Source organism: Malus domestica, chromosome 15 (assembly GCF_042453785.1).
Source record: "Malus domestica chromosome 15, GDT2T_hap1".
In the NCBI taxonomy this organism is placed as follows: domain Eukaryota; kingdom Viridiplantae; phylum Streptophyta; class Magnoliopsida; order Rosales; family Rosaceae; genus Malus; species Malus domestica.
This window is the reverse complement of record NC_091675.1, coordinates 9,332,863-9,348,462: the sequence shown is the minus strand read 5'-3', so window position 1 is coordinate 9,348,462 and position 15,600 is coordinate 9,332,863. Positions and strand designations below refer to the sequence as shown.

General features: G+C 39.3%; 2 protein-coding genes across 3 annotated transcripts; one reads left to right on the top strand and one right to left on the bottom strand.

Annotated features, from left to right (window-relative positions):
* Positions 1-2,440: 2,440 nt before the first annotated feature.
* On the bottom strand, positions 2,441-10,415 carry LOC103424761 (uncharacterized). Its single transcript, XM_008362856.4, has 10 exons — positions 8,758-10,415; positions 7,756-8,229; positions 7,362-7,663; positions 6,187-6,909; positions 5,831-6,109; positions 5,482-5,643; positions 4,405-5,343; positions 4,091-4,306; positions 3,348-3,608; positions 2,441-3,146 (listed from the first exon to the last, which is right to left on the bottom strand). The coding sequence occupies exons 1-10, from the start codon at positions 10,169-10,171 to the stop codon at positions 2,796-2,798; spliced, it is 5,121 nt and encodes a 1,706-aa protein (XP_008361078.3). The 5' UTR covers positions 10,172-10,415; the 3' UTR covers positions 2,441-2,795.
* A 2,114-nt stretch (positions 10,416-12,529) lies between these two features.
* Positions 12,530-15,586, top strand: LOC103415512 (protein FAR1-RELATED SEQUENCE 6-like). 2 transcript variants are annotated; one of them, XM_008353838.4, is made up of 2 exons: positions 12,530-12,683; positions 13,529-15,586. In XM_008353838.4, exon 2 carries the CDS (start codon positions 13,529-13,531, stop codon positions 15,533-15,535), a length of 2,007 nt encoding a protein of 668 aa, XP_008352060.2. In that variant the 5' UTR covers positions 12,530-12,683; the 3' UTR covers positions 15,536-15,586. The 2 variants fall into 2 exon arrangements, with proteins under 2 accessions (XP_008352060.2, XP_070669874.1); XM_070813773.1 differs by having other exon boundaries at positions 12,551-12,673.
* Positions 15,587-15,600: the final 14 nt, after the last annotated feature.

Genomic DNA, 15,600 nt, shown 5'->3' with positions numbered 1-15,600 from the left:
CGATGAGGTGGACTTCAGTGGTGGCAAGGTGGTGGGGGCCATCGATTGTGGTGTCAGTTGATTGATCAGAGACTTGAGCAACACATGCCAGGCGGGCATTGTGGCTCCAGGCATGGCCTTTTACTATGTTGCACTGGAGATCCGCCAGTGCGAGGTCTCCGATAACAGACCCGGCGGTCTGCATGTCCCGGTCATTTCAATGGTGGTGCGCTCGCTAGGGTTTACAATGGTGTGTTCAATGTTGGAATCCCATATCGATGGGTGCAAAAGAAAATAATGGGTTTAAATATGATTGCTCCACTCTAACTAATATCAAAACTTTTTGTGATAAAACCCCACATAACGGATTAGGCAGATAATAAAGTTGGAAACAATATCGGTCTTGTTAAAGTGTGGCCCGCCAATCCAAAAAACCAACTTTCAATAGCTAGGGTTTGCGGGTTCGAACAAATTAGGGCTGTTGTTGGCATATCGCTTGGCCGACACGTTGCGAAGTCAAATGAGATTTATCAAGTTATCTTTGTTTTCCTTATTTCTTCTTCCAAGTTCATGCATATAGACTTAGTTAATTTCGACGTAGTTTCCTACGGTCTTCGATCCCTTTTTGCACATGGGAACCCTCAAACAACTGACTCACGTCAAAAAAATCATGTTGCAAAAATAACTCATTTTTTTCTTTTGATAAATCATTAGCGCATGTATAACTAGTATTATCCAGGAATAAGCTAGTTTAAAGTTTATCAATAACTAGCTTATTCCTGGATAATACTAGTTATACATGCGCTAATGATTTATCTCAACTAGATGTAACACGTAATTTGACAGTTATTTATAAGTCTTTGAATATATGATGTTTACATGCAGTCGGCGCAAATATAGTTGACACACGTAACCAAATTATGTGGCAAGAATCTCTCATTTCCGTTTTTGATAAACTCCAAGCTACCTCTTTTTCGGATAATATCACATTTGCCATCTATTATCCCAACTATTATCCGTCGTTTGTTTAATATGTATTTCTTTTCATCTAGCATCAACCCTAAGGCCTATGGTTTAAACATAATACTATACATTTGCGAATATGATATCCATAAATCAAATTTGCAGAAAATGTAGAATTGTAGATAGTTGTAAAATGTGGTGAAGAATATTTGCATTTGTGCCGTAATTACTAATTATATAGTTAATAACCCCTATAACTAAAGCACTTTTAACCAAAGTTTGGCTCGTTTGGTATAGTACTTTTAAAATGATTGAAAAAGCTTTTAAAAAAAATATTTTTGAGTTTCAAAAGTACTTAAAGTGATTCTTAGAAGAAGCATCGTTATGTTTTGCTTCCAGAAGCAAAGTGTTTTTTTTTTTTTTTTTTTTTTCAGGATTCACTTCCATTTTTACTAAGAATGGGTTCTAAAAATATTTTCACCAAATACGTTCAGTCATTTTAAAAACACTTCAAAACGAGTAATTAAACAGCTGTAATTAACCAAATTTTGCAATTAAGGTAACCTAATTTTCCAATTAAGGTAACCTAATTTATCTACCTTTTGATCATTGTGGCAAACTTGTCTTACTATTTGTCTATCTTTCAAACCTGTTTCCTAACCCTCACAGTACGCTAGCAATTTAGTCAAAATAATGCAATTCGAAACCATAGCCGCTGATTACTGACGTTTAGATGGAATACTAAGTCTCAAAGAATTTAAGATATAAATTAGTTACGAATAAACTACAATATATGAGAGAGAGAAAGAGACTTGTTGAGTGACTTCATTCGAAAATAGCCTAAAAGCGCTTCTAGATCATAAAAGAAATTACTTCAGAAGCATTGAAACACTTTTGACAATTTCTGGAAGAGTAATAATATTTGGATCAGTTCATCCTATTCGGTCATCGGTTATCTTGCGGTCAGAAATTAGTTTGAATTTTTTTATTTAAAATTGAAACACAAACAATATCTAATGAAAACTGACTGCATGATGTACGATAAATGGCTAAGATGAATTGATCCCTAAGATCCTCACAAAGGATTTAACTTCAAGTTCCATCAGTTTTGTTCAACTCCGAAAAGAGAAAGAAACTAATAAGAGGAATGTTTACCCAAAAAAATGAAAAAGGGAAACTAAGAGGAAAAAATAAACAAGGAAGAGGTGAAAGGGAAGAAATGAAAATAAGAGGTAGGAAGGGAGAACATAGGAAGAGATCAACAACGTATAAATCCACATGCATTAGAAAATGATCGCCAATGTAATTAGTAAATGTATCAGAAAGTGATCAACAACGTAATCAGTAAATGTGTTTGTCACTATTCTAGCAAAAACGCTTGCAAAGAGATCGATAAACCAGTTGATTTGCCTAAACAGAACTGCACCACATCCATACAGAGAGAGAGAGAGAGAGAGAGAGAGAGAGAGAGAGAGAGAGAGAGAGAGAGAGAGAGAAAGAGCTTGGGAAAATAAATTGAACACCGGAATATCAAAAAAATTAAGGTAAATAAAAAGCCTATAATTGACTTCAAAGGGAGCAAAATGGGGGTAAATGAGGGAGTATTGGCATTTGCAACTGTATTGGATTCTCTTCCTCACTTTTACTTACTTAAACCCTAAACCTAACCTTTATCATCTTATTCCTTCTTTTTTTTTTCCCTTTTTCTTTCTCTTTTCAACTCGGTTCCAACAGTTCAAACAGCCTAAATGTCATAAAACCGACTCCAAAAATAGCAGTTTCACCCGATCCCACTGGGCCAACCAATGCCAACATTGGCACAAAAGAGAGCTACGAGTCTAGAACCCAGGCATCTACGAATGGTTGAACCAGGGTCCAACATTACCATTCACATGCCCATTGCTGTGGATTCCGACACCATTTGGGATGAGCGAAGGAGGCATTCCAACGGCCATCTGGGGTGGCGTCGAAGGATACAAGCCATGATTGTGTTGGAGGGCGTGAGGGCTCACAAGAGGACTGCTGGATGGACTGCCTTTACGCTGCTGCTGCTGAAGGGTATGGATCTGCCTGAGGCCTTCTTCATGGATGCCTGAAAGTGTTTCCAACTCCTTCATTGATAGAGCTTCCAAACCCGCCCCATACAAAGGAGCATGTCGGGACATTTCTTCCTTAAGTGAAGCATAGAGGGTGTGAATATCTTGCTGCATGAGATAAGGAGACGCATTAATCAAACAAGTCTGGTATTATCCCGAACAGAAGATAAACCAAATATGAAACTTAATAAGCACCGAAGCTAGCTGCTTCTGGTGATCTACAAATAATTAGGAGAAGGGAATATTACGGTGATCATGAAAAAGTAAAAGAAAGGAAACAGAAAGCATTGGCTATTTTGAGGCAAAAACCTGGCAGGCCTGCAATTTTGATTCCATCTCATAAATATACGCCTCATACCGAGCAACCTGCTCTTCTTTCTCCCGTTTCTCTCCTTCTGTTTGCCCCACTGTTTGTGTCAATCGCCGTACTTCATCTTCGAGAGACTGTCGAATTTCCTCTCGGGTTACATTCTCTGTGGCATACCGTTTAAGTTCTTCATCAAATCTTTTACGTGCACCTTCAGCGTTCTTCAACCTTTCAGCAAGAGCATTTTTCTCTTTCACCAATTTCTGTCACATTCATCCATTGCAGTTAGAAAAGGGTATGTCTTGGTAGAAAAGCAAAGACAAAAACATCAAACAAAGAAATTATCATAAACAATGGTCAATCCAAACATCATCAAATAATTACGCCTCCTAATATTTTCTGTGAGTTCAAAATGAATGAATACTCGCAAGACTTTGGCATGAAAATCATTTAAACATGCAGCTTCCATAGACGAAATCCCTATTGCACAATCCAAAATCACAATTCATAACAAGATGTCAACTCAAATGACATGCAGACTAAAAATGAGCCCATAACATAATAAAAACAAATATATGTTAAAAATTAAAAGCTAAACCCAACTTCTGAAGCATCAAATAACCTGACATGAGAAAGAGAAAGCCTTTTGAGAAACTATTAATTATTAAATACAGAAGAACACCAGCTTGGATAAAAGGCTGTGAGGTCATTTGAGATGACAATACAAAAAAAGCAAATTTGATACCTTCAATTCATCACGTTTTCGGGACTTCAATTGAGAGAGTTGTGTCTCTGCATCATGAAGGCGATCCTGAAGCACTTTCCTCTCTGTAGCGAGCCTTCTGATTTCATCATCTCGCTCAGAGCGGTGCCACTCAAGCTGACTCTCAACTTCTTGTATTTGTTCGGATAGTTCCTTCTTTTCTCGAGCAAAGCAATCAATCTCAGCCTTCATTTCAGACTGCCACATCATGACATGCATCAATTCTAATATTCTCCGGAAAAGAATAAACAAGATGCAATAATCATAGCCATACCACCAGTTAAGACAACAAGTACCTTAAGACGAGTATTAGTGGCCTCAGATTCACTCAGTTTTTGCAATATAACAGCTTTTTCTTTAACCATAGTAGCATTTTCGGCTTTCTTTTCTTCACGCATGCGAATTATTTCATCTTCACTAGCACATAACTGGTGCCACAGAGCAGCACGATCAACATTTGCAAGTTCAGCAACCTCCCGCATCATACTCAAAACTGGTCTGATAATTTCTTGTTCTTCAGAAGCCAGCGTCACCAAGATATCCAAATCTAGATCAACTTCATGGTTACTATCTGTAGTGCTAGTGGCTAGATCTACAAGTCTCTTTAGCATTCTCCCTCGATAAGTCTCATCAGCATACCATTTAAATAATAATGTATACAGCATCTTCACAAATCCCTTAACACAAGGATCTCTAGAGAGGGCCAATGTCTCAGCAAGACCAAGAACTGAAGTAAAATCGTCTCGTTGGATTCTCAGCTGTTCATTGGCATCTCCCTCTGCTGCAACATCGGTCTGCTGAAAATTATCCCCAATAAATTTAGCATCAAGATTCAATCTTTGAGCAAGGCGCCTTTCCAAAACCATGGCCACAGAATGAGCCACAATGGCACCACGAGCTACAGCTCTCTCAAATGTTTGAGAGGCTTCAACTGCCAAACAAGGTATGGATAACATCTCGATCAAGATGTAAATGTCAGAAAAGAGACGACTCGAGCGGAAAGCCTGCTCATCCACCGGATGAAACCGTTCAGAAATCGGTCCATGTTCACCAAACAAGAAAAGACCAGAATTCAATGTCGAGCAAGTGTCACCAAATTCATCATCACAATCAATATCTCTAAGTATGGTTTCAGCAACATCTCCCCAGCTATTTACAGTTCTACTCAAAAATTCAAGAACACAAGGAGAAATGTCGACACCCAAATTCTTTAGCCTAACACGGACAGATCTGACCTACAACAGAGAACAAAGAAGGTTACGCATCCAAAGAGAAGGGAATGCAAAAGTAAATACAATAATATAAGTGGATTTTTTTTTCCTTAGAATATGTAATTAATTAATTATTCAATCAAGAATACGTTATACACATACGGCTTCGGGGAGGTGTTGGCACTGGGATGCAGCTTTAAATATAAAATCTATGGTTGCAACAAGAGGCTCATCATTTGAATCCCGCAAAAACTCAAAAGATTGAGATAAAACTCGTTCCCACACTTCACTGCCACAGTCCAGTTGACTCAGAGCACCAAAAACCTGAGAATTACGACAAAGATAACTTAAAAGAAGAACAATGTAGCAATAGACTTGTGCAAAGCTGCACATGCTAGCTAGATCGCTTTCCATAATATATGTAAGATGCTTTGTATTAAATAGATGAAAAAAAAAACACATCTGGGGAAAGCAAAATATCTTTGAACGACAATAAGTAAATAAATCTTACAGGTGTCCGCAAAGCAGGTTCTGCATCTGGCTTTTGAAGTCGTTCTATAAGTGCAAAAGCAGCAAGTGGATGCTCTGAGTGCTCAACCAACTTGGGCACCAAAGCAACAAGATCGGACTGCAAATGCTTTGGCGCTTTATCCAGTACAAGAGCGATCTTTTGTGCAGACTGAGGCCGACGTCTTGGTTCAGGACAGCATTGTGGAACAGCTCCATCTAGAGCTCTCAACGAGTTTACAATCAATCCTAAGAGCTCCTCTGATTGCTCTGGCCACTTGGTCTGAAATTCAATTTGTTAAAACAGGTCAGTACTATCACTTAAGCTGCATATCAAATACTAGGAACAATGTAATGTACCTTTGAGCGAAGGGTGACATTTTCTGACACCCCGGCAGATGTTTCTGGAGGACAAATTGGTTTTCCAGGAAGAGTTTTTCTAGGTACACCAATCCCAGTCACATCAGAGCTTTGAACAGCCGAAGTGCTGCTGCTAGTTTCATCAGAGCCAGTATCCAATCTTTCACATGCAGGACAATCCGAAGATTCTGTAGCTCCATTTTCTCTATCAGGTTGCAACGGACAAGCAGCTCCGCTTCCATCTGGAGACTTTGAGTTTGCATCAGACAAGTCGCCATATGAAGTCCCTTCTGTAGGTTGGCAACACTCAACCATAATGTCCAAAAGTAAATCAATGATAGCCTGCTGTAGAACTTTGACTCCCATCAGCAAATTCATCAAACTAGGGGAAGATTCATCATTCTTTATGACCTTCATCCCATCACTGCTACCAGAAAGCTTGGTCGGAAGAAGCAGCCGTTTTACTTTAGCAGGGTCATCAAGATAAACACGGAGCCCAGTCAGAAAACCAGCAATAGCACCAGCATCCATCAGAAGTTTTTCTCGTAAAGTGACCTGTGGCTGTGAAGGATTATCTCCGTATGTGAGGTGAAATCCAGCTCTAGAAAGTAGGTTTCTAAAGATATCTTCTTCATCACCACCAATTCCTTCACTGTCTTCAGAATCAACAAGCTCATCAGGATCTGTTGTCAAAGCATCCTGATCATCCTCCGAAGCAAAAACCTGACAGGCAAAATGCATAACAATAGGCAACCACCATAAAAGAGTAGAAGGGGAAGACCATTCTTAGTCAAATTGCATTGCTACAGTAGCGAGCTAAAAGATAGTGAGACGTATAAACTGACTGCTTAAGTTAAATGAAAATTTTATTGCTCAAGGCAGAGACATTAACAAGGTTAAAACAAATGTACCCCTGTTCTAAATTAAATGTTACACCGACAGATGAAGCAGGCAAACTAACATCAACCATCCCATGATAACAACATAAATATCTCTCAAACCATTTTAGAGAAGAAGTGTAAAAATTAAAGAACCACAAAAACCTTCCCAGAAAATTTAAAAAATGGGTATCAGCAGCACTTAAGAATCAACAAACTTGAACATCAGACAGACAGTATAAATACAACCATGATTAGCAGGCTGTGTATAACTGAAATACGCGTGTAAACACTAACCTCTAGATCTGAAAACTCAAACCAAGGACAGCAGTCCAATATTTCGCAGACAAAAACAACAGTATCACGAACAAGAAACCCTGCATCTGCTTCCAACATATCCGACACCTTCATGAATTGCAAAACAGAATTGTTCCAAGTCTTTGTACATATAGATGACTCCTTCCACACAGTTTTAGCAGGGTTCTTTTGATTCACAACAGCCATCCTGTATCTAACCCAAAAGTTTTTATCCAGATCACAACCAACAGACTGGTCACTCTCCAAATAAATACATATGGTGTCAAAGGACTCATATACACCTGCATCAAGGAAAACAAATGTCGGTAAAATTAAGAAATGCAAACAAATGAGACCACCTTTTTAGTGGAGAATATGTGTGACTGCTGCTTACCAATTCGAAGTTCACATCCACCAGCTTGGAAGAATTTGCTAAAGATTTTTCGGGTCTCCATTATTTCCTTAAAAGACAGGAAATTCTCCACCTTCCATGTGAAGGAACTTCTTTTTCCGTTCTTATCAATCTGTGAACCAGCATTGCTTGACTCAGTATCCTGATCAGTAAACTCTTGCATTATTGATGTCTCTTTCAATATAAGGACCTCCGCTGAGAATACAACAGTGTCCTGAACAAGAAACCCTGAATCTTGATCAAAGAGACTAGTAAGCGTCACAAATTCACGCCAGCCCCAATCCTTTGCTGCTTTGGAGTAGCGATTCTGAGACTCCTTCGTGACAGACTTCTCCTCCATCCTCTGGTTAACAACAGACAAACGATGGCTCACAAAACAACTCCAGTCACTAGAAGTGTTCCGTGCATCAGTAACTTCCAGAAACACTGAAAGGTGGCATGGTGGTTGAGACTGCCCTGATACCACCAAAAATATGGAAAAATTTCATCAGTTCACTCTCTGACGCACAAGCTGGATAGGTTTTATGTTGTCTAACACATTAACAAAATTTTATCATTCCACCATATGGCATTTCAAACCTTTCATGACATACACAATCCTAAGAACAAAATAAGTATGCCTCAGCATAGCTCAAGTAACATCGAACATAACGATCAGAGTAGCAGAGTATAAACAATATATGCTGGCTTATGCTATCTTAGATAGCATTAATACATACCATATTTGCAGTGGCCCATGATGCCATTTAACTACAGATGCAGCTCCATACGTTCAAGTGGTGGGATAATAGGGAAGGACATGTAAAATCATTTTCAAATAGGATGATAAAGGTACTACTAGTCCTCAAATATCTGTATGAGAATGTATCACATGGTTTCATAGCTTTGCAACACATTAATCCACAAAAAGAAAGAGTTATTGATTGTTACAACCAATTATTGAGAATAAAACAAAGAATTCTCTTGTGCAATAACGAAGCATACCTCGGGGATAAACAATGAGCCGACAGTCCCGATTTCCAATCTGAAACCTCCTGCTCTTGATGCAAAGACCCGTTATCTTCCTCTTCTTTAAAAGATCCTTCAACCTAGTGAAGTTTTCAATCCTCCAATTGAATTTCCCCATGTGACCATCCAACTTCCTTGCCCCACTACCACTCCTCCCCGTAATTAATCCTCCATTCTTCGAAAAGCTACTAAATTCCTTTATCACATGAAACGATGTACTAAACACCGCAGTATCATCCAATAAAAACCCCGACTCAGTCCCAACAAAATCCGACATCTTCATATAATCATTCCACCCCAAACTAGTGTTATCCCCACTTTTATTATCAGCAGCAAACCTCCCATACGAGTCCCTATGCATGTGATTAGTCCCAGGCTTCTGGTTCAACACCGACATTCGAAACAAACACCAACAACTCCTATCAGACAACACAACCGTCTTGTCCGTGTCCTTGCTCTCCAAACACATTGACAAATACTCCACGCCGTTCACCGAGCTCTGATACACACTAATCCTCAAATTACACTCTCCAGCAGGAAACACCGGGCTCATTATCTTCTGAGTCTTAATCATCTCCTTAAACAAACTAAAGTTTTGAACTTTCCAAGTGAACTTGCCACTCAACACATCGGAAACCGGTCCGGCCACCGCAGAACCCGACATCATCGAGCCGGCGGACGATTGGAGCTCATTGTTATTGTTATTACTATCTCGCGTAAAATTAACGGACTCATTCAATATCAAGATATCGGCGGTAATCAAAACGGAGTCGGTATTGAACAAATAACCTAATTTCGAATCAAAGACAGTAGAAGAAGGCGTAAAATCGCACCAACCGTGAGATTTCTTCTTGCTCGAGAACCGATGCCAAGAATCGCGATGAATGGTCTTAGAATCGTCGGCGAGGTTGACGATGGCGAGCCGATAACTCGCGAAGCAGTCCCATTTGGACGACGAGGTGCCCCGCGGGTCCATGATTTGGAGGTATATCGAGATGTACCCCGGCAGCGCCTGTGAGTCACCCTTAGGGTATATTAGCAACCGGCAATCGTATCCCCCTACCTCGAAGTACTTGCTCCACAGTGCCCTAGCCTTGATTCTCGGAAAATTCTGGACCGTCCATCGGCAGACCGTCGAGTACTCGCCCCGCCGATCGACGGTCACGCTCTCCTGTGCCCCGCCGCCGTCCCTGGACGGCGTGGACGCCACGGAAAGGTCCTCCGGCGCCGCCGCCGGTATCGACGGAAGCTTTTCGGAGGCTCCCGAATTCAGCGATGAGGTGGCGGGCTGCGAATGGTCCGCCGAAATGGATGCGACGGAGGAGGACGACGACGACGACGACGAAGATACCGCCTCGGACGATGATGAGCTCTGCTGCTGCTGCTTCATTAGGGGTTTCCTTTCGTTTCGTTCGCGTTTCTCTCTCTCGAGCCTCTCCTCACTCTCTGGTTTTCGTATTTAATTTTTGTATTTATTTATTTTTATTTTTGATCAATTTTAGGGAGGAGGAGAGGATGTTGTTTGTGGTTAAGCCTCGAGAGGGTAAACAAAGAAGAGGAAGAAGAGAGGGCACTTTGGACACTAAGCGGCGCATCGTAGTTAACCTGCGCCGTCCCTCTGCTTCCCCTTTCGTTTTGAGAATTTTAACGCAAATTTTTTGATATTGTTCATTTTAACGAAAAATTATATTTTAATTTTAAAAAATTAATCATGATATTATTCATTTTATTTTTTATTTTATTATTATTATTGTTAAATTTAAAATTTTCAAATCTTGTTTATCAGTTTGTTTTTTTATATTTTTTTTTTCCTAATTTTTTGCGTCCCTGAGGTTTGTCTAGTTGTGATCTGACGTCCAGGTTTTATTTCGCTACGTTGGAAGGCCGTTGATCTGGTGGCTATTTGCACGTGCGATGGGGCCCACGTGGGTCATGGGGCCAATCGGGGGATATGACTGCACGTGCTTCGGGAAGATCCGCCGGTGCCCAGGGCTGTGTTTTCTTTTCCAGCTAGGGCCACGTCATAGTTCGAATACTTTTGGACCAGTAACATACTATTACTCATGGATTTTGCCTTTTTTTTTGAGCTTTTTTTTCACTACTTGAGAATTTGGTATGACGACCTTTTATGTTTATTTATTATCGAAAATGTTATTTTCAATCCAAATAAATATCATGAAAAACTCAGCCCTAAAAAGATTCTTGCAAACCATATCTAAAAATAGTATTATAAAGTATCACTAATTGTAAATTAATGAGTAGAGATTAAAGCACTCATAATTCACCGAGAACCACGCGACTATATAAATCAATAAAATTGTTAAAATTTGTGTTACAAGAGACAAAAAATAAAATTTGTTAACAAAACTAAAAACAAATCCTCGTATGTACTTTTTTGTTTGATTATATTGAACTAAAATGTTAAGCATAAAAAGGTTAAAAAGACCTTCCATATTTTTTTAGTCAAATAAAAAATGACCTTCCATCGTCCCATGTCTTTCGTCACACACTGATGTCTGTTGTCTACTCTCCTCATCTCCGACCAGTGCATATGGTGAAAGTGTTGGACAGGCGTAAAAAGAAATTTTCCCCTTCATAATTTGTATTGTATTTATGAATTTTGTTACGTTCTAATCTCGATATATTATACACTAAGGATCAATACTTGACCATCATATGAACCGATTGAAAATCAAACCAAAACTAAAATGACTTAATCAAGCAAAACTATTTGTTCAATTTCGATTTTGATGGTTTAAAAACATAACCAAATAAGATATAAATTAATATTTTTATTTATTTATGTTGGGTATATTCAAAGCCCAATTATAAGTCAACTATTAACCTAAAGGCTAAGTAAACCCAACTTTAGGCCCAAATATGTTGAAAGTCTTATTCCTTATATTTTTTTTTCACCTTTTCTCCAATTTATAGGTTAAAAAATATATATTAACAAAAAATAAAACCAAACAGAACCGAATTGAACCAAATCAAATAATAATTTTAATTTAGATTTCAGTTTTAGCAAAAAACCGAATCGAATCGAATGAAAAGCTAAAAATTGACAAATTTCAAGTGGGAAAATGAAAATATACAAAAGCATACAAATTTTGAAATGAATAAAAAAGCCCTAGTTGCGTTAAAAAAGGACATGGATCCTCTCCGGATCCATGCATCTTAATCCTAGGGATCCACCAATTCGGGTCATTGAAATTTGATCCAATGACTACAAACATAGAGCCACTTTAAAAGTTATAATGATTTTAGCCGTTTGATCAAATTTCAATGATTCAGATTAGTGGATCCCTACGATTAGAATGCATGGATCCATAGAGGATCCATAGAGGATCCATGTCCTTAAAAAAAGCCCTAGGGAGAGATAAATAATATAAAATAATACTAGGTAGATTAAATTTTAGATCAAATATGCTAATTATGTGATATGTCACCAATATGAATTGATTTCTTTAGTATTACTCAATAGTATAAGAGAATATTTTTGCTCATCATTATAAATTATCGTGTATGCTCACCAAATCTATACCTAATCATCTGCCACATGTTCTTTCACTTAACATTGATTTTTTTTTTTAAATTGAAAAAATAACATTTAATACGAAAGTTAATTAGAGGTACGTAAAATGACATGTAACAAATTATTAGGTGTATAATAAGCATAAACCATAAATATGTGGTGAGCAAAAATGCCCTCACAGTATAATAGTATTTCAGCCACGTGTCAGCGCACAGGGTCGATAGATTTGTGAAAGCTCTGTAATCCCAAGTGTGACTCGCACATTTCCTTCACCAGCATCTAACTCGGAGCCCTGACTCAGCCCCAATTCCTCCGAGTCTCTGACAGTTGATTTCCCGCCTCGCCGAGTCCGACCCGGTAAACCACTGTAAGATCGCCTAAATTCTCACTCTATTACTCTAATTTTCTGTGTGTTTAGCATTTAGCCATGATATTAAGTGGATCGTTTAGACCTTGGACTTGGATTATTATAACTGTTTGGATGCCGAGAAAAGTTGGGAACGTGAAAGAAAGTTAAATTGTGTGTTTAATCTGTATGTTAGGGTTAGATTAGGCAAATTCAACGGCAAAGAGCGGCTTTCAAGTTCTTTAGTTCTTAATTTTGGGGTTGTCGATTGTGCATTTGTCTGTGAAATTGTGAGTTTGTAAAGATTTTTGTTTTTTTATAGGAAAACTATAATTTGCTCGAAGTGTGATATTTCAGCACTGCCTACAAAAAATTACACGTTTTGATACAATCACCGTCTCGATGGTTAGATGGTGAGTGTATATGTATTCACATAATTACATCTGGCCGTCGAGATGGTGATTGCATTAAATAGTCAAATCTGATATTTTCACTCTTTTACAGTTTTGATTTTACTACTGAGTTTACAAAAATGGATGTTTTAAGATTTTTGTGTTGTATGCAAATATATTATAGTTTCTATGGTGGCCTTTTGGCAACTGGGTAGTGTTACTTTTCAATGATTCCGTCGTGCCTTAGCTTGAAAAGGGAGGAGGGTTGTGTTAGGCACGACCCGATCCTAACAGAACCCTCCTCCCTTTTGTTATTGTATCACATTTGTGTTAGACATGGATCCCGAAAACAAAAAATTTATCACATTTTTGTTGTTGTATAGGCAGCTGGGCGCTCTGCCGGTATTTGACGAAGATTTTTCTTTTGGTTTAATGGTGCCTAAAAAGGTTATGCTTTTATGATTGTGATTTCAGATGGAAGAAGTTTCTCTCAACACCGAGCCAGTCTTTGACGAAGGGGATGACTATGAATTGGAGGGAGATTTTACCGAGCATGATCATGGAACTGGGGAAACAAACAGAAAAAGGGACCCCCGAGAACCTACGGTGGGTTTGGAGTTCGATTCATTTGATGAAGCATATGATTTTTACAACCTCTATGGTAAAGAACAGGGCTTTGGCATCAGAGTAAGCAATTCATGGTTCAGATCAAAGAAAAAAGAGCGGTATCGAGCAAAGCTAAGCTGCAGCAGTGCAGGTTTCAAGAAAAAGAGTGAAGCCAATAATCCAAGACCCGAAACAAGAACTGGTTGTCCTGCAATGGTCGTTATCAGGCTGGTGGACTCCAAAAGGTGGAGAATAGTCGAATTAGAGCTTGAACACAATCATCAGGTGAGTCCACAAATCAAAAGGTTTTACAAGTCGCATAAGAAAATGATTCTTGCTGCCAAAAGTGCTCAACCGCCCCCAGAGCCCGTTACAGAAGTTCATACTATCAAGCTGTATCGAACACCTGTTTTGGACGTTGGGTGCAGTGGATACTCAAATTTTAGTGAAACTGAAGGTTTGAATTCGATCGATCCCTCTAAACACTTGGAACTTAAAGAAGGAGACACTCATGCAGTTTATAACTACTTTTGTCGAATGAAACTGACGAACCCTAATTTCTATTATTTAATGGATCTTGACGACGATGGACGCCTGAGGAATGTGTTTTGGGCTGATGCCAGGTCCAGGGCCGCATATGGCTACTTCTGCGACACGGTTGCAATAGATACAACGTGCTTGGTAAACAAATACGAAATCCCCCTGATTTCATTTGTTGGCGTAAATCACCATGGACAGTCGGTTTTGTTGGGCTGCGGCTTCCTTGGGCAAGAGTTGGAGGAAAATTTTGTTTGGATGCTCAGGGCATGGCTCAAATGCATGCTAGGGCGCCCTCCACAAGTTTTCATTACTGATCAATGCAAGCCCTTGCAAAGTGCAGTGTCTGAGGTTATCCCTAACGCTCGCCACTGCTATTGTTTGTGGTATATCATGCAGAGAGTTCCAGAGAAATTGGGAGGACTGAGGGGATACGACGAAATCAAGAGACAATTGCACAAAGCAGTCTATAATTCCTTGAAGATAGCTGAGTTTGAAACTTCGTGGGCAGAAATGATCAAGCGGCACGAACTAGGGGATAATAGATGGCTTCAGATATTGTACGATGATCGGCAGATGTGGGTTCCGGTGTACTTGAAAGACACATTTCTTGCAGGAATGATCCCTATCCGAGAACAGGAGAGCTCGACTGCATTTTTTGATGGTTATGTGCATAAGCATACGTCTTTCAAGGAATTTGTCGATAAGTACGATCTAGCTCTACATCGGAAGCGCATGAAAGAGGTGGCGGCGGATGTGGAGTCGAGAAGTTCAAGCTTTGAACTAAGAACGAGATGTAATTTCGAGGAACAGCTACGTAATGTGTATACGAAGGAAATTTTCAGGAGGTTCCAGTTGGAGGTTGAGGGCATGTACGCCTGCTTCAACACAAGACAGGTGAATGTGACTGGGTCTATACTAACGTACATAGTCAAGGAACGGGTTGAAGTAGAAGGAAACGAAAAGGAAGTCCGATGCTACGAGGTTTTGTACGAATCAACACAAGTTGATATACGATGCATCTGCAGTTTGTTCAACTACAAAGGTTATCTATGCAGGCATGCATTGAACGTTCTTAACTACAACGGCGTGGAAGAAGTCCCGTCGCGCTATATTCTGCCACGGTGGAGTAAAGATTTCAAGTGCAGGTATCTTCTCCATCACAGCTCGAGTGATATTGACGTGTATGACCCAGTGTACTGGCATAATCATCTATATAAACTTGCCCTTCCCGTTGCGGAAGAAGGGGCACAATCGGAAGAAAATTATAAGACCACCTTACTAGCATTGGAGGAGTTATTGAACAAGTTTCATATTGTGGAGGATAACCAAGTGTAACAAAGAACGGTATATAATAGTACTGTATACAAATATCCTCTTGAAAGATGACTCTGCTGCTTCTT

Bases quoted from the DNA above. Each gene is read 5' to 3' on its own strand.
- LOC103424761 (XM_008362856.4), bottom strand. From the start codon at position 10,171: ATGAAGCAGCAGCAGCAGAGCTCATCATCGTCCGAGGCGGTATCTTCG. The intron at 7,664-7,755 runs GTAAGCAGCAGT...TCCTTGATGCAG, and splicing joins TGGATGTGAACTTCGAATTG to GTGTATATGAGTCCTTTGAC. The intron at 3,609-4,090 runs GTATCAAATTTG...TGAATGTGACAG, and splicing joins GAAAACGTGATGAATTGAAG to AAATTGGTGAAAGAGAAAAA.
- LOC103415512 (XM_008353838.4), top strand. From the start codon at position 13,529: ATGGAAGAAGTTTCTCTCAACACCGAGCCAGTCTTTGACGAAGGGGAT.